Source organism: Larimichthys crocea, chromosome XIII (assembly GCF_000972845.2).
Source record: "Larimichthys crocea isolate SSNF chromosome XIII, L_crocea_2.0, whole genome shotgun sequence".
Lineage (NCBI taxonomy): Eukaryota > Metazoa > Chordata > Actinopteri > Sciaenidae > Larimichthys > Larimichthys crocea.
The window spans coordinates 16775842-16796547 of record NC_040023.1 but is presented as its reverse complement, the minus strand read 5'-3'; the positions used below and the strand labels follow the sequence as shown (position 1 = coordinate 16796547).

Genomic DNA, 20706 nt, shown 5'->3' with positions numbered 1-20706 from the left:
GACTTTTTATCTTTTATTTTTTTATACAGACTATAAGAAGACTGTGGATTTAGACATCCTTTCGGTAAAAAGGTATGCTTTGTGTATAAATTGGATGTTGCTGACCAACAGCAAAGAAAATGAAAAGAGCATCAGTGTGCAGTCTGGACAAATCGCAGATTTGCAGACAGACGCTGTTCGGACAGCTCTTCGGCTCTCAGGCTGAAGAGTACTTACTGTTCTTGGTGTGTGTGTGGCAGAGCGTGTCCTGGCTGTGTGTGTGGCGACGGTGATGGTGGTGGATCTTGCCAGAATACGAAGTCTCATTCTCTTCAACGCTGAACTGATGGTCTGAAGCAGGACCGCTCAGAGGGAAACTGAAGACGACACATGCAATGAAAGCAAAGTCCACCTGACAACTCTAAAAACTTTGCTTCATGGTTTTAACAATCCTCCCACTATAGATGTAAACTTAACTTATAAAACAATGAAGGACAGATCTAAACAATTATAAACATTTTGTTTATTCGAACAGCATCCCTAAAGGCATCGTGTGATTCAAGTAAAGGTTACAGAGTAAAAGGCAACACACAATAACAGCACAAACATTGGCCACACATTTTGTAAACAGTTGTTTGATTTAGCGAATCCGTAACCTGCTATAACAATGTAAAGTTTATCCAAAAAACCCTACTTAAAAGCACAACAACACATACGTAGTACTCTAGTTCATGCATATGCTAAGACATTTTTAAAGCAGCTTAATCCCTAAACCAAGCATTACATATGTGCTTAAGTCGACCCTTCCACCTGTTGAGACGTCACTTCATCTCACTCTAATTAAAGCGATTCAGATAAATTATCTGTCACGAGATTTCTAAAGGCAAAGTAAATCTTGAAGTAAACGTATTGAGGAATTAAAACCATGATTACACAAAAATGACCTTAAGAAAACCGAGCTGGTCCAATCTTTATTTTACTTTTGTTGTAGTGTTGTCTTTAGTCTATATCTGACACTGTATATCTGTATATGAATGAATGGAGGTCAGTGTCAGCGTTTGAGGAACATAAGAACCACGTTGATGGTACATTCATAGCCTTAGTGGTGTAAAATACATAATGTAGTGATAGTGAAACCTGAATATTATTGGATTTTGTCGCTCCTATTGTTGGGAGTTCCTAAATTGAGGTCTGAAAACAGAAGCTACGAGGAGTCACTTAGTTAGCAGTGAACTACAACTTGAGCTCCATTATTTAAGCTTATATTTGGGTAATTAGAAATATAACAAATTAGCCATTAGAAGTTCTTCTATGCAATGCATCCATAGATGTGCAGACTAATAATCCTGGATTATTTTGATTCTTAGGCAGTCTCTGCAGTTATAAAGGAGCGTCTTTTTTCTGTGACTTCTAAGTAAATTTCTGCACCAAATCTAAAGATACGTCTATCACATCAGTGCGTTCAGATGTGACTGACCCAGAGAAGGATTGTGATTTTTGGCACGGGTGGTTTTAGAAGTAGCTTAACTGCCTCTATCTGCTGGGTGTCACATTAACTGTTGTTGACACAACTGTTGAGAAATTGCCAGGGCAAACAACAATAACTAACTTCCTGTTATTTTCAGACCCACCTGTCCCTCTCACCTCACACAGTATCTCTCCCTCTGTGCCTCCCCTTGAACTCTACACAGCCCCCATGGGTAGTTTCAGAACGTCTGACCTACATGACAAGGTCCTTTGTCCCTTTCGGGATATTTCATGAAGGTGCACAGTGAAACACATGAAGGGATATAACAAATGGATGATGATGATTATGACGTGATGAGGATGATGGAGACAACTTTTTCCCCAGTGAGTCCATGAACAGAGTTTCTCTTTTTGGAAGTCTTAAGTGTTCAGAGTCTGGGTGTGAAACAGATTCCCAGGGTCAAAGTGCGGTCATGACCTTATCCCTGTGAACCAGACTGATGGATCCTGGGAAGGTGCTGGTGGTTCGCTCTGGGACGGGAGGATGAATGGACACGGGACTCGCAGCCTCAACTGAAGGCCTGAACATGACAGGGAGATGGAGGATAACACACACGGACATGACAGACAAACACAGATGTGTGAGGTTTATGAGCGACATGAAGTGTGATGAAAAACAGATAACATGGCGCACCGAGCAGAGAGCGTCAGACTGACTCCCGTCGATTCCTGATTGCATAAGCAAGTTCAACCTCCTAAATCCTACTCCGTGTGGTGGATTGTCTTACCTGTGTGATGGTGTGTGTCCAGAGGGCTGCAGGTAAACCGGGGGTGTGAGAGCGGCATGTGGCGGGTGCCATGGCTCGTGACTGATAGGAATATTGTGCTGGTACTGGAGGGGAGGGGAGGAGAGGAGACAGATTGGAGAAACGCTGAAATTAAATGTTGTCACAAGTGCGAAGCCAGATCAGCAGCTGCAGCATATTTGTGTGTGCATGTGTGTCTGTGTGTGAAAGTGGGCTGTCTGAGGTCACTCACTGGATGTAGGCTGGGATCAGGGCTGGCACGAGAGCTGCAAAAGAATGACAATAATCGCTGATATCAGATTTAAAAGAACAAACTGAGAACATCTATTTTTCTCATTTCTCGTATTTTGAAATAAATCCTCAAAACACACAGAAAAAACAACAAATAAACAAGCATTTATACACTTTTATTTTTCTACAAAAGGGCTATTTTAGTGTTAAAGTTCAGATTATCCAGGGCGTTAAGTGGATTAAGGTCAAGGTTAGAGGATAAGGAATGAGCGTAACAAATCAAAGGTGAATGCACACGTGTGTATTATGTATATTTGTGTGTTTTACCTGATATGAGGTGGCTTGGCTGGGGATATGGAAGCTGAGAGAGTGAGACATGACGTGAGTTAGACAAGAAAAGTCGATTTTTCAGACTCTTTGCATGCACGTTATTACCCTGATGCTCAGCTATTACAAACACAATCTTTCTCTTTCACTTTTGTATCACAGGGGTGAATAACAAACCACTTCAACAGAAAAAAGGTGTGAGGACGTCAATGCCAACAGTCTTGAAGTAAATACAGTTTGCAGCCTGCCCTTGATCATTCATGCATAATAGATTATGGAGAGATAGATGTTTGTGCACAGAGGGTGGGACGTACGGGGGAGTAAAGAGCAAAGTAAAAAGATGACACCTGTAACAACCTGGCTGAAAAATCTAGAACACTTTCTTTTTTAAGGTTTTTGAACCTGTTTAATTTGAGATATTTTTAGGAATGCTTTTAGTTTGGCTTGCACAGGCTGCAGCTTCTTTGAAAAAAGTGACACGTTCAACAGTAATCCTGCACAGCAAACGCTTTCAAAAATGCAGTGAATTCAAACAGTATGTGACCTTCACGATAAAACATGCAAGCACGTAAAGCATTCAACGGCTGCTGTTAGTCATCAACATCTGTACGTGCTGCTAAGTCTTACCTTTGCCCAGAGACTGTGTGCGGGAGGGGTATCTCTTGCTCGGCCTTCTTTCGAATGTGCTGGCTCTCCTCAGTCGGCCTCCATGAGTGGCCTGATACTCCGTTTTACCACTGAGGGACAAACACAAAGAAGATGGAATGTATAAATGTTATTACATATATAATTTGTTTAGAGTTCACTGCTGAGGTATCAGATTAAATCTTAACTTTCAACTTCAAGTTTTAACTTAAAATAACATTGTTTACACAAAACTGGGACTGGCACAATTAAATCTGAACTCCCATGAGTTTTGCACATATTTATATACGCTAAAATATAAGATAAGTTAAGACTTTGATGATCCCACATCAGGGAAATTTACTTTTCGCAGCAGCTCTTATACACAAGGTCTGACAGCTGTTGGAATGAAGGACCTGTGGCAGCGCTCCTTCTTACATGGTGGGAGGAGCAATCTGTTGCTGAAGGAGCTGTTTAAGGTGCAGGAGGTGAAAGTTCATGAGTTCTCCTCTTCGCCACTTTCTCTATGGAGTCCAGGACAGAGCTGGACCTCTTGACCATGCTTCCCCCTCCTGCACCACAAAGGACCTCCACCTCTCCTCAGCAAGTGGAGACAACTTTGACGTTTTTGTACAGGACGGCTGATATAATATACTAAAATATTCTCCTAAACTCATCCATTTCTATCATGAAATTACTCTAAATGTCAGACAACAAAAGGTTCCAGATAACTGACACTGACATGTGTATTATATCAGATTACTTTAGAGAAGTTCCTGTTTTGACTTCCACCACCTGTAACTTGAGTTTTTAATCCAGTGACACCGATTTAAAACAACAGACTTCATGCTGCTTTGTTCAGCTGCTCCAACAAATGACAGGAAGTGCCCTTCAAGTGTGAGGATTTGCTTTGACCGTCTCTGATAATACTCAGAGGAAAACAAACAATATGAAGGGGATATCTCAGTCGCCATAGGAACAGATCCATGTAACCATAGATACACTGTAACCATAGATACAAAAGGCTCTATTTTATGTGACACAATATTCCCCATATGCTGATATTATGCTGGCCACTGCTACCTGTCAGCCAACTTGTATCATCCGTCTTCAGTCATTGTTACACTTCACAGGTGAGTCTGTCTCCGTGGTGTACCTGAATCTGAAGCGGGACCCAAGTCGCGTGAAGTCGCTGCGGCTGGCCTTGCCCGTGGTTGGTTGACGTAGCCGGAAGAAGGCGTGGCTCTCCACGGCGCACTTCCACAGGTGTTTACAGCTCTTGGAGCTGGCCAGCTGGAACACAAAGGTGTGCTCCTGCTCCCGACCCTGCACAGTCAGTAAAACAACCGAACACTGTCAGAGACCTTGAGGGTGTGACTGTGCATATTTGTATGAAGGGGTGTGTTTGTGTGATAGGATACAAACCTGATCGTCGTCCTCCACCACGACCAACGTGAGTCGACTCTTTTTAAAGTCCAGTCGAGTGATTTTGGGCCTGGATAACACATCAAATCACACAAACCAAGGACACTACATTAGTACCTCAGTGTTATTTAAGGAGGTTGAGTTGATTAGAGCAGCGGTTCCTAAACATTTTGAAACCGTGGCACTCCTCCGAATTGAATTAGCCAAACAGGCATACCTGTGCACATGTGACATATGAACGGTAAGCTATGTTGCTATGACATTCAGCTAAAAAGCAATTAGCTGCAACATAACTGCAGATTTTCAGAAGGAGATCCTGAGGCTTAATTGTTTATTTCTAGTGTTCAATGAGAGATGTATAAAATATATTCGAAAAATGGAAATGGACAGATTTTGTGGCATCCTTGGGCCTGTCTTTAAGTCACCCTATGATGCCACAGCACCCACTGGATTAGAGACGTGCTTACCAAAAGAAAAGGCCGATTTTGTTGGAGCCTTCGAACACTAAGATGCCAGTAGGGGTGAGTCCTAGTGCATATTCTCCTCCATCTCTACCCTGGAGACACACACACATTTAGTTCTGTCACATACTGACACTTCTGATAATAAAATGTGCCCACACACACCCACCCACGCACATACCTTGACAAAGTGCATATCTACTCCGTAAAGCTCCAGCCACTTGCATTTGTTGAGAAAAGAAATCTCTGCTTGAGACGGACTCTTTCCCCTGAGGATTTAAAAGAGGACACCATGTTGAGTTTTAACAACAAAAATATCACCACCTTTGTCACCTCAGTTAAGTCGATCTGTGTGGCAACTCGATCTGGAAAAGAAAACTGTCAGCAACGACACCTCATGACCTCTGCTGGTAATTGGTGTTAGCTCTAAGGGAAATACTCAATGAGTAACCTGCTTGCTGCGTTCCTGGCTCAGTCTTTTTGTGTAAGAATGACTGTGAACTCAGTGTGGGTTCGTCCTTGTGTGGCTCAGACGGATCGGTGAAGCGCAGCATATGTGTATGTAATCTAATCTGAGATGGGAGCAATCAGACCGCGGCTGGGTTAAACACTGCTCGGAATCAATCAGGACCCTCCAGGGATTAATCCTTTAAGCCTTTATACAGGCCAGGGAGAGAAAGGCCAAGGCAGAGCAGGAGAGAAAGGAGGGAGAGTGAAATTTAGACAATCTCATCAGTGGAAACCCTGGCGTTGAAAGGCAGGAGCAGAATGACTTCCTTTCCTGCTCAGTGCTCTGCTTTTTTTGCCCCAGTTGTTTCATCCAAAGGGGAGATAAACCTGCTCGGGTCAAATTGCCGGCCACCAGACGCCCTCCGATAAGTTATGCTGAGTATTGAGGCAACTAGTGAGGATGCATGTGTGGAAATGTTTCAACGCACGTTTTAGTGAATGACAGAGTCCCATTTTCTTTGAACTTTCTATGATAACCTTCTGAACTCACCTGAGCTCCAACCACCTGCCGAAGATGTCCGCCTCCATGGCCTCGCTCTGTTTGGGACTGAAACGAAACTCAGACACCAGCTCAGGAGAGTGCTCCAAGGGATCACAGTCTCCCAGCTCACCTGGATGTGGACCAAGAAATATCAGTGACACGGATGTAGGAGAGCAGCAGATGGAGGAGTTGCATATGTGACTCAATACAATCCACAGCCTTGTTTACACTTGGTATTAATGTGCGTCCTGAATGATACAATCATAAGTGGACAGCTCTAAATACAAGTGTGAATGAACCCGAGACACATTGAGGACGCACTGTTATCCAACCACATTTGGAGATTGTCTGGGTCACATGCGACCACATTATTTCAGCAGTGTGCACCTGAATATGTCCTGGACCACGGTGAAGGACCGCCCACTCAATTAACGTCCTGCAAATACGCATTAAACACACTGTTCACATTTGGTTCACTGTATTGCACATTATGTGTTTGGGCTCTATCACCTACAAAGACAAGCAGCAGATGTTTGTGAAGACAGTGTCTATTTCAACCGATTTCACCATTTAACTAGAAACCACAATTTCTGAGAGTGAGGAGAAACTTAATAACCAAAACTTTGTGAAACAGCTACAGGAAATTCTTAATCATACATGTCTTCATGTAAATTCAACATTAAATGCAATAAAACTGTTGTACAAAAGTTATTTCTTTCCCTGTACGGAACATAATGTCAGCTTGTCACGGCAAAGTCCCCTACCTTAAAAATTAGGGCACTACTACTACTAGTTATTGAGTTCAGACAAAATTTACAAACTTGGTGAAAAGCCGAAAAAGTCCTAATCAATTGAGCCTTCTTGTGAATTCAGTAAATGATATATGTATACAACATGTAGCCTACTGTATATTGGCAGCCCCAGTCTTAAATTAACATAAATTAACACACTCTGCCTATTACAAACAATGAGTAAATACTTGCTTAGTACAGCAAATTCAGGGGTTTTCCAGTTACAGCTTTCCTTTGTCTGGTATGACCAGGAGCTTTTGGTGGCTAATGTTTGCAAACAAGAGACAGATATTGCCGTGCAGACATTACTGCAGATGGTATCATTATCCTATAATTGTATGTTGTGGCCACATCAACCACATTACAGCAAAGGTCACATCATTCTTTATTAAACCACGACATCCCTGCATGTTCACGTTGTCCCGGAGTACATGTGAGAAAATCTAATTGCAGACTGAAAACTTGTTTCAGACTAGCTAATCCACTGTGATTAACTTTGACATTCGAGATTTAAGGTGAGGCTGCACAAAGGACGCTTAGCTAATTGCTAGTCCTCTGGGTTTTTCTGATGACACATCATAAATATCTTTTTAGCTTTTCTGCTATTGTGAACGCCAAAGTGAAAGCACTACTTAGAGAGAGTTTTGAAAAAGTTGCAGCTCAAAACTGCTTTATCACCTGATGATAAATTAGATAATAAACTATGAAATATAGAAGTGGACTCAATATTTCAGTTTTTCAAATCTAAGTGTTGATAAGCATGTCAGAGTGAAATTACATGGAGGCTCACTGATACATCAAAAATCTATTTAAAACAGTGTTTCTGTACTGTTTAAGTACCACTTCAGAAAATAGTATCACCATTATGAAGGTTAAAATACAGTTAACCCTATTCAGTTACAGACAGTTTACACAGGAGGTAGGTTTATTCATATAAGAAGATTATTTATTGTTGTTGAATACTGAATAAACTTGCTCCAGAATCAGAGCTACCTGGGTAAAAAAGTGGAACTACTGATGCACATTTCTCTTCCATATATTTCTTGTTTGTAGCGTAGTGGTTTCGAACCATTTGTTTGACCTTCATGTCACATTTTAGGCGCTACCTGCATGAATGTACAGGATTACCTTCCTGTGATCTCATAGTTTTAGCATTTTCATTAAATATGTTGCAGTATTTTGTTAAGTATTTCTAAATTAATTAAAAGTATTATATATTTTAGAGATTTCTTTGCGTACTACCAGTGCTACTTGTGCCAGAGTTTGAGAACAAGTGATCTAAAAAGGTTACAATTAGGAAAGCAGTTGGTATTAATGTGAATGATATGTGATTTGTAGCTAAAACGTGCAAAACTAGGTTGTTTAAATACTAAACAAAACATACAAACTAATATAAGTTACTTACTTTGTAAACAATATGACGCCAGCTCTACGGAGACATCATATGGACATTTCAACCTGCCCGGAGAAAAAGAGACACTGGTGAGTTGTTTGTATTAGTGAGTGCACTCACACACACTTACAAACCTATAACCAGCGTGATGTGTACATGTTATCATGTGTTACAAAGACATAAAAGGGTCTGGATGCCCTACACACTCTGTGTGTGTGCATGTCAAGGAGGAGAGGAGCAACCCTTTTCTTAAAATAGGCAACCCTCTGCTGTTCCTGATCTTGAGCTTTATAATAGAGCTGGACTCTAGGGATCTGTGGCCCAGATAGAGCCAGGAGGAGGGAGAGGGGTAACACGCTGTCTGAGTGTGTGTTTGTGCACGCAGGTTTGTGTTTGTGTGGAAGAAACAGGCTGCGTTGTACAGAAGTCCCCCAAACTCTTAAAGTGTAGGTCACCTGTGTGTACACAGGTTGAGTGTGTTCATACTGGGTTTGACACTACCTATGAGAACTAGAAATCTGCGCAGATGAAGAGAAATGAGCTGAAAATTATTCATGACGACTTGTTTTTATACTCATGAGAAGAAAAACTTTTTAGTGTGAATGTTTTCTTCTGTTCCAGTTAAGGTGAGGTCAGATTTAGGCGTGTAGTTTCAAGGTTAATTCCAAATTAATTTATCTTAATCCTTCTTCTACATCATCTACAAACTACAGAGCTGTTCATTTATTTCAAAAAGAGTACAAGACTTTTAAGAAATTGCTCGTTCAGTAATTTAATTTTACTTTCCAAAGCAGTCTAAGCCAATAATGAGGTCAAAGTATATTGCAGACAAAGGGGCTTATTTGTGTAATTTAAAGTTGAAAATAGTTCACTATCAAAGCCAAGACTCTCCATTTAATAAAAAGATTGTTTCCTTAAAATGCATGATCATATTTAGTATTGTTGTTACCTATTAGTTTAAAACAAAGTTCTGTGGGTTTGAATAATGTTTAGCCGCACACCATGTGTTTGTAATGGCCAACGCCTCCGGCAGACTGCTTCAGGGGTTAAGAAACAAATATTTGTAACTAATTAATCTAATTTAACCTCCCATTTATCAAGGTAAATAGCTAGCGTGAGAAATAACCAAAACAAGTTTCCCCATTGTCTCTTTTTATTTAGTGTTTCATTATAAAACATTTGTATCAAAGCCTTTAATAAAGTTCCATCGAGGAACAAAGACATTTGTTCATTTTTATAAAGAAGAGGACACAGAACCTGCTAGACCTGGAACAATAACACATACATGCATTCCCCTCATATCACCTTTAATCACATGCTGTTGTGCCATTGTCCTTGCTAGTCAGATGTCATTTGTCGGCGTAGCTTCGAGGTTCTTTTGAGTTGTTATCTTTGTACAAGCTATTTACTTCCCACTTCTCCTGCATGGTTTCCGTTTTAATGTATATGTATATATCTTTGGAGGTGTACGTTTGTTTGTGTGAACAGTGTGTGAACAGAATTTGATACTTCTCTCTAAGTCTAAGCCAACAGCCTGTTAGAAAAGACTTGAAACGGGGGGGAAAAAAACAGTTAGCCTGGATCTGTCCAGTAACAAAATCCTCCCAGCAGTACATTTTAAAGTTCACCAGTTAACACTTTATATCTTGTTTGAACAAAAGTCAAGATATCAAAACAGCAAGAAGCAGTGTTACAGACGATGTACTGGAGTATTTTTGCTGCAAGTGTTGACTTTAAGTTTAGTTTTCACTGTAAAATGAAAAAAAAAACTGCTGGTGGTTGGATTTTGTTGCCTTTAGACAGAGCTAGGCTAGCTGTTCCCTCTGTCTCCAGTCTTTATGCTAAGCTAAACTAACTGGCCGCTGGCTGCAGCTTCATGCACAGATATGCAAGAAGTAAATAGACACCTTCATTCAAATTCAATTTAAAGGTGTCTATTTACTTCTTCCAAGTCTGTGTAGACATAAGATCATACATCCTTTAAATGTACGAAACACGTGTCATACAAACTGTGTGTAGAATTTAAAATGATGGCATGTGTGTCTCTGGGTGTATTATGCTGTAATCTTTCTGTCACATTTGTGTGTATTAACAGCGACAAAGAAACTTACTTGGCAGACAGAATATCTTGTCGAAGCTGCAACACAAACAGATACCTGTTGGATGCGAAGAAACAAAACAACAGAGTGAGACACTCACACCAATCAAGAACATAAATCAATTGATGTATCACCGGCTTTTCCTCATCTCTGAGACATAATTGGTTTTAACAAGTCTCTGTCCATTTGGCCTTGATTTGAATCTACCCAAAGCAGCAAAGTAATTAGCCCCACATCCCCTTTGGACCTCTGCACTGGGCTCCAGAGAAAACTCTGTGTGTTCATGTGTGTGCGTCTCATTTGTATGTGTGTGTGTGTGAGTGTGTGTTTTACCTTGTAAATTCCTCACGCAGGTTATTTGGCTCTGAAGAGTAAAATTTCACTCTGAAGAACAGTCTGTATGGAGGCCCGTCTGACAGAAATAAAGAGGCAGAGCAAAGTGTAAATGTGCGTAAGACAGGAAGAGAGATGAAGTAGTAATTTACTGGAAATTAATTTAATCTAATTGAATCTTCCCTTTTATCTCTTTATCTCATCCTTTTTATCTCATCCAGCACATCCATCACTGTCAGACGGGCCATGAATCTTTATTCACGCACATTGTTTTGTAACCTACTTTAGCATTTCTTTCCTGTTTCACTTCGACATCGATCAGATTGTATTTTAGGCTCCTGAACTACTACTAAAAGTACAGAAGTGGAGTAGGGCCACATGTTCTGCCTTTAAACTCATAACTCAAACCTCACATGTGGCCCAAAGAAGAAAGGAGCACAGTTTCTCCTCCCTCCTCTTGTACTATTCATCCCCCTGTTAGAAGCTGGAGAGCAAACAAGGGTACAGCTCCTAATGCACATGCTAATCACCATGTCAACATTGGATAATGTGCCACCTGCTCCCCACTTACCTGATTCCCTATGCACATATAGTACGCTGCACTATTTTCTGCACACACAACCCAAGCAGGGCCAATTAAAAAAAACAAAAAACAGGTGAGTCGAGCTTACCTCTGATTTGTTTCTTTATAAGCTTGGACATATCCAGCCAGTGCTAAAAGAGATCAAAAAGAATAAGAAGGTGAGTTACATCAGTTTGTGGTTTTACTGTGATAGACAGAAGTAAGAGCTTGTTACTTGTTACTCACTGAGACTTGTTCTATGTCCATGTACTGCAATCCAAAGTAGTCTGTCTCAACCAGATCTATGTGATACATAATCTGATCAAAGAGGTCCTGGCCTTTGGATTTACTCTGTAAAATAAGAGCAGAAAATACAATATTTTCAACTTCTGCTGTAGTAATATGAGTTTTAAAACTTTTCCAGTTTCACCCAGTGAAGTCATTTAGGCACGAGTGTTCATAACAAGAGCAAAATGACTTAGAGTGAGCGTGAAAGTAGTTGTGTGCATGCATCTGGGTCAAAACGAGAAGGACAAGCCCCTGAGGAAGAGGCCTTTATTCAGGCCTTTTGTCAATAACAAAAAAACAGCAAAGAATATTTCACTTAAACTACTGCAGTAACATTTTGTGTCTCATGTAGATGTGCCTCATCGCCAATGACCTAACCCCAGTCTGACCCACATTACACAAAGTGGGTGTGTGGAAAGATGACAGCCTTGTACTTTGGATCCTGATAACCAGTCTAAACTTCCTGGTGAGTGTGTGAATGTGTGAGGAAATCAGTGGTATTAAAGGATTGGTGACAGAAAAAAAGAAAAGAAAAAAATCACCCGATCGCTCTTGCTCATTCTGCAGCATGTTTATACAGGCTGATTGAAATCATAGCCTGTATTACAACAATTGCACATAAACACATACGCACACACTCAGGTGAATATTTGACTCTTCCTGTTTTACCTTGTGTTTTCTTTTCACTCTGCCTGGAGTGACAAATTAATAAGCTCGGTGAGTTTCAGCTCTGTTCCGTGTACTTGACATGAACAAACTTGTTCCAGCAGACCTGTGACTAAGCCAGCAGCTTGACAAGCCCAGTGTCATTTTGTTGTCGAAGCTGTAATACCTCAGCAGAAGCTGTGTGGCTTTGTGTTATTGCTGTAATCTCTCTGTAGGATGAGAGAAATACTCTCTTTATCCTGATACTATACATCGGCTCGGACGTTTAGGAGGGGACGCATGCACGCAACAGCTTCAGTGACACACGCAACCTTCAAAACATCTTACGGGAAGCTACTTACGCACGAATGCCCACACACTCGCTCATCATCCCACCTACCCCTCACACACTCGTAGCAGGAGTCTGTGACACAGAGTCCCCACAGTGGTAAATCAGATCAGGGAATCAGGGAATAGAGGACGACAGAGGGAGATGGATGGAGAGCAGGAGGGAGAAGGAGATGAGAATGAAGACGATGGAGGAGGAGGAGGAGGAGGAGGAGGAAGAGTGTGCAAGAGTAAGACGATGAGCAAAGAGAGCAGGCCACAGAGGGAGTGTAGGAGAAGATTAGGAGGGAAGATGGGAGTCAGAGGGGAGAGCAGAGATTGCTTGAGGAAGATCCGATACAGACAAATAGACTGAGAGAGGAGGAGACGAAGAGAGATGCTGTAAAAGAGCAGACAGGAGGAGGCAGCTTCAGGTCTGTCTTAGTTATAATTCCCTGCAGTCAGAAATGGGGAAGTAATGTGATGAATTGGCTGATCAGAACACCATCTGGAGCTCCACCTCTCACTGTACAAGAGGAGACACACTCACAAACACACACTAATACTATATAGGCCACTATGATACTACAGGCTGTGAAACTTTGGTTAAAGTCATCTGTGCCAATTCCAACAGACATGGCTGACATTACTGAGCATTTAGCCTAGTAAATGTTACAAAACATGGCCAAAAACTATGTCTGAGACCCCAAAACAATGCTTGTAAGTCGCTCATTTTGTTTGGCCATCAGTCCAAAACTGACAAGCATTTAAATAGTAGCAAATCCTCACATTTAAGAAGAAAGAAGCAATAAGTTTTGGGCATTTCTGCTTGAGAAAAGTTACTGAAATCAGAATTACTGATGAGCATTTCTGCTTGAGAAAAGTTACTGAAATCAGAATTACTGATGATTATTTTTATGCAAGATGAATGGGAAAATAAAAAGCATTAACAGTGCAACTCAATTCAACTTTTTCTATGATAAAATTAAGTTCAGTTTGAATTTTAAAAGTCTAGACTCCAGGCTAACTTGTCTACAGGGAACCCCTCTGAGGTCCCCACTGGGTCCCCAGGCCGCACTTTGACACACACTGACCTGGGCTACCACCTAGTCCTGCGCCATGCACTCACTGTTTACACACTCTGCCGGCCAGTGTCAACACACAGAGCCGCTGTCAGCACACTTGAGCGCACTCACAGGTAAATCCACATTGACATCCGAGCCGTCCAGCAGCAGGACGCGGCAGGTGATGGTGGTCCTCGCCGTGCCGGCCGCCGGGATGTGGACCGACGCTCCTCCGCTGACCACGGCGGGCGCATGTACGACCTGCTGCTGATGGGCCAGGAGCAGGGGGTTCCCGGTCACCCCTCCTGCTCCTCCTCCTTCACCTCCTCCTCCTTTACCGTCCCGTTCGTCCCTCTCTCTCGTCTGGAAGCGGCTCCGGGAGCGGCGGCTGAACGTCCGGCGCAGAAAGCCCATCATCTTCTTGATCCACAAGGCGAGGAGGTCCGTGGTGCGTCCGTGAAAACTGTTCCACTCAACACTAGGTGCAGCCGGGGTCCTGCTTCTGTTGCTGCCGCCGCCTCCTCCTTCTGCTCCTGCTCCTCCTCGTCCTCCCCGGGGCGAGGAGTCACTTAGCAGGCACGGAGGAGACTTCAGGGCTGCCGATCAGTCCTCAGGCTGGATGTCGGCAGCAGCGGGGGGACTCCAGCCGCATACTAATGAAACTAACACAGATCGACCGCCGAGGCGCCAACCAGTTGATTTCCAATCATTCGGCCCGGTGTGAACGACCGGAGTCTCTCACGGAAATACAAACAGCCCTCCTCCTCCTCCTCCTCCACCCCCCTGCCCTGTCCTCTCCCGTGCACCTGCCTCCTGCTTTGCTCGCTGTTGCGCACCGACTCTAAAATCCCGGAGAAATCCCGTCCTGACGCTCCGCAGTGGGAGCCCCTGAGTCACACGGGGGGCCGGGAAGGGAGGAGGAAAAGTCCTATCACCTCTGGACCAGGACTGGATCGGACCGTGGTGGTTATTTTCGCTTATTCCCAGCGGCGAACCGAAACTAGTCTACCTCACAGGTAAAAGTCAACCAACGAAACTGGACAAACAGTGTGATCTGCGCCTGCGTAAAAACACAGCGCAGAACAAACTTCTGTGTCTACCGACTGGTCGACAGTGTCAGCGAACCAGCGCCACCTGTCTGTCATGGACCCACCAGCCGAGGGACTACTTTACAGGAGATCATCATTAATGGTCCCCAAGGTGGGGCCCGAGGTGTCCCAAGGGTCGTTAAAGGGTCTCCAGGAGGTCCTATGTCGCTCTGCTGATCAGGGCCGCACCCAGGACTTTAGAAACACCCCACCACCTCTATAAAAAAGCCTACATGACAGATTCTTAAACATGTATTTAGATTTATCATAAGCATACATTTAGTTATTTATTCAGTCTTATTTTCTGTTAAAAAAAAACTCTCCACCCAGGTTAAAAATAATTATAAAATAACAAAAATATTCAGAATCAGCCCATAAATTACACACAATGTGTAAGTTGTGCTCATCACTTCTACTTTTTATCTTAAAATATAAAGTTAGTGTTTTAAAGTAGAAATAGTTCTTGAAACAAATGGGGGTCAACCAAAATAAGCAGCTCTCTTATAAATAAAGAGAAACCCTTCAGTTCTCAAAGAAAGTATAAAAGCTCATATGACCTACGGAAGCCCCAAACGGTCATACATTCATACATTTTATTTCCTCCGTTTTCTCATGATAATGAGTTAATTTAATTTGTTTTCTTGAGATCTCAAGTTATTTATGTCATTATGTTGAAATAAATGTTATCCTGAAATTTTCCCGAGATCTCAAGACAATGACGTTTTGTTTATGTCATTATGTTGAAATACCAAATGTTTTTTTTTTTTTTTTTTGCTGAGATTACAAAATAATTTTGAGGTCTCAAGAAACAAAAGGTCAGGTCAGGTCAGGTCAGGTTTCTTTATTTGTCTCCACCAGGGAGAAATTTGTCTTAGAGATAGGGAAGGTTACAGCACCATAAACACATATCAACATACCACAAACAGTACAGACGGAGCAATCTACAGTATACACATACCAGCATGACATGAAATAAAAAGATAGAGGGGTAGGCACAGGCACAGACACAGAAACAGACACATTGGGTGTTCTCACCCCCTGCCCCTGAGTCCTAAACCATAAAAGCATAGTCTAGTATATTAAATAATTGCAGGAAACATCATTGTAATTGGAATAATTGAATATTTTCTCACAATCTCAAATTAATTATGGCATTAAGACACTAAAAAAACAGTTATCACGTGAAAACAGAGGAACTAAATGTATGAATGTATGACAGTTTGGGTCTTCTGTAATTATGTCATTATGTCGAGATAACAAATGTGAGGTTTTCTCGAGATCTTAAGATAACTAAACAAATTAATTATGTCATAATCCCGGGAAAAATGTTTCATTATCTTGAGATCTAGAGAAAGTTATTAACATTAACATTTGTTATTTCGAAATTATGACATAAATAACTCGATTTCACAAGAAAACAGAGGAAGCCCCAAACAGTCACACATTACGGGAAAATGTTCCTGAGATCTCAAGAAAACAAAATTATAGTCTAGTATATTAAATAATTGCAGGAAACATCATTCAGTGTAGTAATGTCAGAAGACAAAGGAGAATTTATTTAGTATATAATGATTTAATATACTTAATAAATAAATTAGAATAAAATGTATGAATGTAAGACTGCTTGGGGCTTCCGTATACAACAGCTTCACCTCAACCTGTCCTGGTATCCTAGCAGTCACCATTTTTTCTTCACTAATCTCCAGACGCCTTCGAGTTCTTTTTAAGTTTCCCTCAGGTCATTATCACTGTTTGGGGTTCAATACATGAGTAAATATTTAACTGGAGACTGACAATATGATCAGATCCACACAGACTCTCAAATGATGGTCAAATGTTTTTTAAATGTGGGTTTTTGTGGATTGGTCTGTTGGTTCTGGACAGGTCTACTGTAATTTATAAGTGAAATGATGACATCTTGTATCATTCTCTTACATTTTAGGGGTGTTAGTACATCTTATGCAACATCCTAAGAGACTATCAACTCACAGAGACACCGAAATCCTCACAGCGATATTTCATTTTGTTATGGTGTCAGTATTTTCTCTTAACCAGACATTTTTTTGGCTGATTGTGATGCTGAGAGTTTCACTGATGTGGTGCCAGCTTTAGAGACACTCAGCTGAAGGTTAAATAAACTGACTACTCTTTCACTTCAGTTCGCTCTGCCAGGAAGAGTGAAAAAAGGCTTGTAGAACAGAGCTACAAGATCTAATTTATAATGTTCACCATCAGAGGAAATGACAAAGCAGACACATGGGTATAAATCAGTGTGTTTATTTAGTGCGTAATAATTTAAGAGTGGGTTTGATGCTCCTCTGGTGGGTCACCATGACCATACAGTGCTGTAGTGATCTAAAGCCTGACTTGCTCTTCATCTTTGGAAATACAGATTATATCAATCCCAGTTTGCCTCTCCTTCCCAGCTCGATCCGTCGGCTGACTGACTGGGAAACGTCAGTCTAAGGCACACATAACTTAATAAGTAGAGGCAACATTCCTGAGTGGCCTCTTGGACAGAGATTAGCAGCTCACATCAGTCTTGCATCAGTCTCTATGGAGACTGCAGCCTCTACAAGCTTAATGTACTATCATTTAAAACTAAGGCCGACTAGGTGTATGATTCATACTCTCACATTGCATCTAGGCTACACAGATCACAGACAGCTGTGCTCTGAAGCTGGTTATACTCTTATTACCCAGGCTGTGTACCAGTCCCATAGGCACTGACAGAGGTTAATCCGTTACAGCGCTGTAAGTCCCTCTGTGGAAGTCCTCCGCAATGAGATGAGGCTGAAATGGTTAGTGTGTCTGTTCTGGTCCTGTTGCTTATTTGGGCTACGGTGCTGGAGTGCCCTCCTGTTTCTCTTTGTAGACTCTCAGGATAGCCTCACACACAAACTGGAACTGACACTGAAACACACAACAGACAAAGCTATTAGACAACACTGCTGTTTGTTGCTGAAAGGGCAATACTGGTTCATATTCATGCCGTGAAAAGAACAAATCAACACTAACGAGTAACCCTGATATAACTTATTCTGTCATAACCTTTATGTGTACTGTTCTGTAACCACTTATAAAACAAGTGGCTGGAGCCAATCCCAGCTGATTGAGAGACGAGGTACACCCTGGAAAAGTTGCCAGTTCATCACAGGGATGACACAGACAACTATTCACACCAAGGCCAATTTAGAGTCCCCAGTTAACCTAGCTCCTGCATGTCTTTGGACTATGGGAGGAAGCTGGAGAGAGAACCTACACAGGCACGAGGAAAACATGCAAACTCCACACAGAAAGGCCCCAGCTGAGGTTCAAACCAGGAACCTTCTTGCTGTGAGGTGGCAGTCCTAACCACTGCACCCAAAGTTTAGATTAGATTAGATATACTTTATTCATCCCACCACGGGGAAATTCACTTGTAACAGCAGCAAGATATAGAAACAAAAGTAGAAGAGGCCAAAACAAAAACAAAAAAAAACACAATAAACAGACAGAAATTAAACAGACAGAAATATCTAAACTACACAATAACCACGAAAAGTGGAAAAGTGAAAGTAGGAATAAATGTGTATTCTGAGTTTGTCATACCAAAGAAGAAAGAGTTGATAACAATCCAGCCAAATTTGAATGATTAAGAAGAAAGAGTTGATAACAATCCAGCCAAATTTGAATGATTAAAAATACAAGTTAATGAAATTAGGTGTCAAAATCGGGTAAAAATGAGCAGTATTCTCAACTCCAGGACTGTGGGGGTGGGTCCGCTAAATGCACTGAAGTCTGTCCACTTATGGGAGCAGTCAAGGAGCAATTTTGAAGCGACTGAAACTAGTCAGATGAGTTCAGAAAATGACATCACTAACTTTGAAACACTCTGAGCGAGATGAAGTAATCTTTATCTCTCTGCTAGGGGTGCAGGGGTATGTTCAGGGTGGCCTCAGTGTGTCATCGAGCCACCCTTTAAGGACCGCCCACAAAATCCTGAAAACTGGTGAAAAACTGTTTTAAGCGTTTTCAGCAACAGCAACATATTTTCCAACATAATTAATGTATTTTGAAAGAAATCTCAAAATTTCCTTTACACAGACTTGAAGCCACTGCTTCAGTCACACTCACTAGCACACCAAATGGTGGTAAGTACACAGCTGAAAATAGTCCCTAAAAATGCATTATTGCTGTTTAAGTAACATTTTCTATAAACTGCAGTACCCAGCTGTTTAAAGGAATCACCATGTGTTTCCTGCAATACTAGCTGCTTTGAGCTACATTTATTTGGTAATAACCAAAACGTATTGGTAGATAATCAGGGAATCATCAAAGTACAATAATTATAATTTTAATGGGGGCATAAAGTTCATGACAATCCAACAGTTGTTCCACCTCAAAACCACAAAACTCACGGTGGCACGAGAAGAAAAGTCAGAGGACCTCCATAGTAAATAAGATTTGTCATCTTGAAACCATGAATTCATGACAAACCATCAAATACTTCTAGTGGCCAATCGACCAACATTGCCATCCGTTGAGCAATGCTGCTGGCATGGCTACAAATAAAACTGTGGCAACACCATCTGCTGAGGAAGACTGTGTGGTACGGTCAAAAGCTGCAGAACAGCTACTGAATGGACCTTGTGCCTTTATCCTTCAACATATGGAGTCTTGACATGAAGGTTTGCCCTCTGACTGTGCATGTTTTCCATTCGTGTCAGAGACACAAACACATGAGGGAAACCTGAGGAAATGTTCCATTAGCACAAAAAAACAGACAGCGAGAGAGAGAGAGAGAAAGCCTCAGGGACTGGATCTCCTTTCAAAATAAAGGTGATAGTGGTAGCAGTAGTGGCCTAGAAGCAGGCTTTTGATTGGAGGGTTGCTACATTCCCAGCAATCCCTCCTACCAAAGCAATGAGTAAGACTTTCCTCTCCCTGGACAGATACCACTAAGGTGCAGCGGAGCACATCTTCCAACCTGTGCTTGCCTCCTCCACCTCATCAGCCATCAGTGTAACACTGTGGCAGTCACATTTCTATTATTTTTTATTATTGAAGGTTAAAGACGATGACCCCACAGATGTAAAAAAACGGTGACACTGAACTTTAAAATGTAATTCTGAGCACAGTAGGTTCCTCCTAAAGTTTTAATCTGGTATTTTTAGAGAAACTTTCGACAAATCCAGCAGATCACTTTCTCTCGACTCTATTGAACTAACTTTCTGACATTTTAAACTAATTGCTGTGTGCCAGATGAAATATAAAACCCCAAATGCTATTTTATTAACTAGAACAGGCATTTGAACAGCCTGTGTTGAATCGAGAGAAAGCATGTGGCTTGAGGTTAAACCGTTAAACTGATTGCATTGGCTACCAACTTCTGGGAAGTAACCATTCATACACACGTACACATTCACGCAGAGATGGTGCAACTTTCCGGGGCAATTTGGTGTTCAGTGTCTTCCTCAAGGACAGTTTGACATGCCGGATATTGAACCACCAATCATCTGATTGGCCCGCTCTACCTCCTAAGCCACTCCTATATATATGTAAACCATACATGTCAAACATGCCCTGCCTTACAGCCCTTCTGGACTCAAATGCATGCTACCACCAAGAGGATTCTGGGATTTGATATTGAGTTTACTTGTCTCTCTTTCCACTTGGGAAATATATTAAAGGAAATTGATAACAGGGACAAATATTTACTAAAAATTCTCATGGTAGCAAGAAAAACAGCAACTACTAGATTCCTAGAGAACCTCCCACCTTGAGTCAATGGATAGATATTATAAATGAAAAAATATATAAATT

At 41.6% G+C, this 20706-nt stretch overlaps 2 protein-coding genes across 2 annotated transcripts in view; both read right to left on the bottom strand.

Annotated features, from left to right (window-relative positions):
* Window positions 1-15170, bottom strand: part of epb41l4b (erythrocyte membrane protein band 4.1 like 4B) — an 18661-nt gene extending 3491 nt beyond the window's left edge. Inside the window, exons 1-16 of the mRNA XM_019270528.2 lie at window positions 13946-15170; window positions 11736-11840; window positions 11599-11641; window positions 10928-11006; window positions 10607-10651; window positions 8508-8560; window positions 6321-6441; window positions 5502-5589; window positions 5327-5415; window positions 4860-4929; window positions 4591-4760; window positions 3438-3547; window positions 2811-2844; window positions 2485-2518; window positions 2235-2338; window positions 217-356 (exon numbers count right to left, since the gene is read on the bottom strand). Of these exons, the coding sequence (XP_019126073.1) occupies window positions 217-356; window positions 2235-2338; window positions 2485-2518; window positions 2811-2844; window positions 3438-3547; window positions 4591-4760; window positions 4860-4929; window positions 5327-5415; window positions 5502-5589; window positions 6321-6441; window positions 8508-8560; window positions 10607-10651; window positions 10928-11006; window positions 11599-11641; window positions 11736-11840; window positions 13946-14230 (1570 nt within the window). The 5' untranslated portion in view covers window positions 14231-15170. The remainder of the gene's footprint in view (window positions 1-216; window positions 357-2234; window positions 2339-2484; window positions 2519-2810; window positions 2845-3437; window positions 3548-4590; window positions 4761-4859; window positions 4930-5326; window positions 5416-5501; window positions 5590-6320; window positions 6442-8507; window positions 8561-10606; window positions 10652-10927; window positions 11007-11598; window positions 11642-11735; window positions 11841-13945) is intronic.
* Window positions 15171-17162: 1992 nt separating this feature from the next.
* ptpn3 (protein tyrosine phosphatase non-receptor type 3) overlaps window positions 17163-20706 on the bottom strand; it is a 15441-nt gene continuing 11897 nt past the window's right edge. Inside the window, exon 27 of the mRNA XM_027287261.1 lies at window positions 17163-17814. Within this exon, the coding sequence (XP_027143062.1) occupies window positions 17740-17814 (75 nt within the window). The 3' untranslated portion in view covers window positions 17163-17739. The remainder of the gene's footprint in view (window positions 17815-20706) is intronic.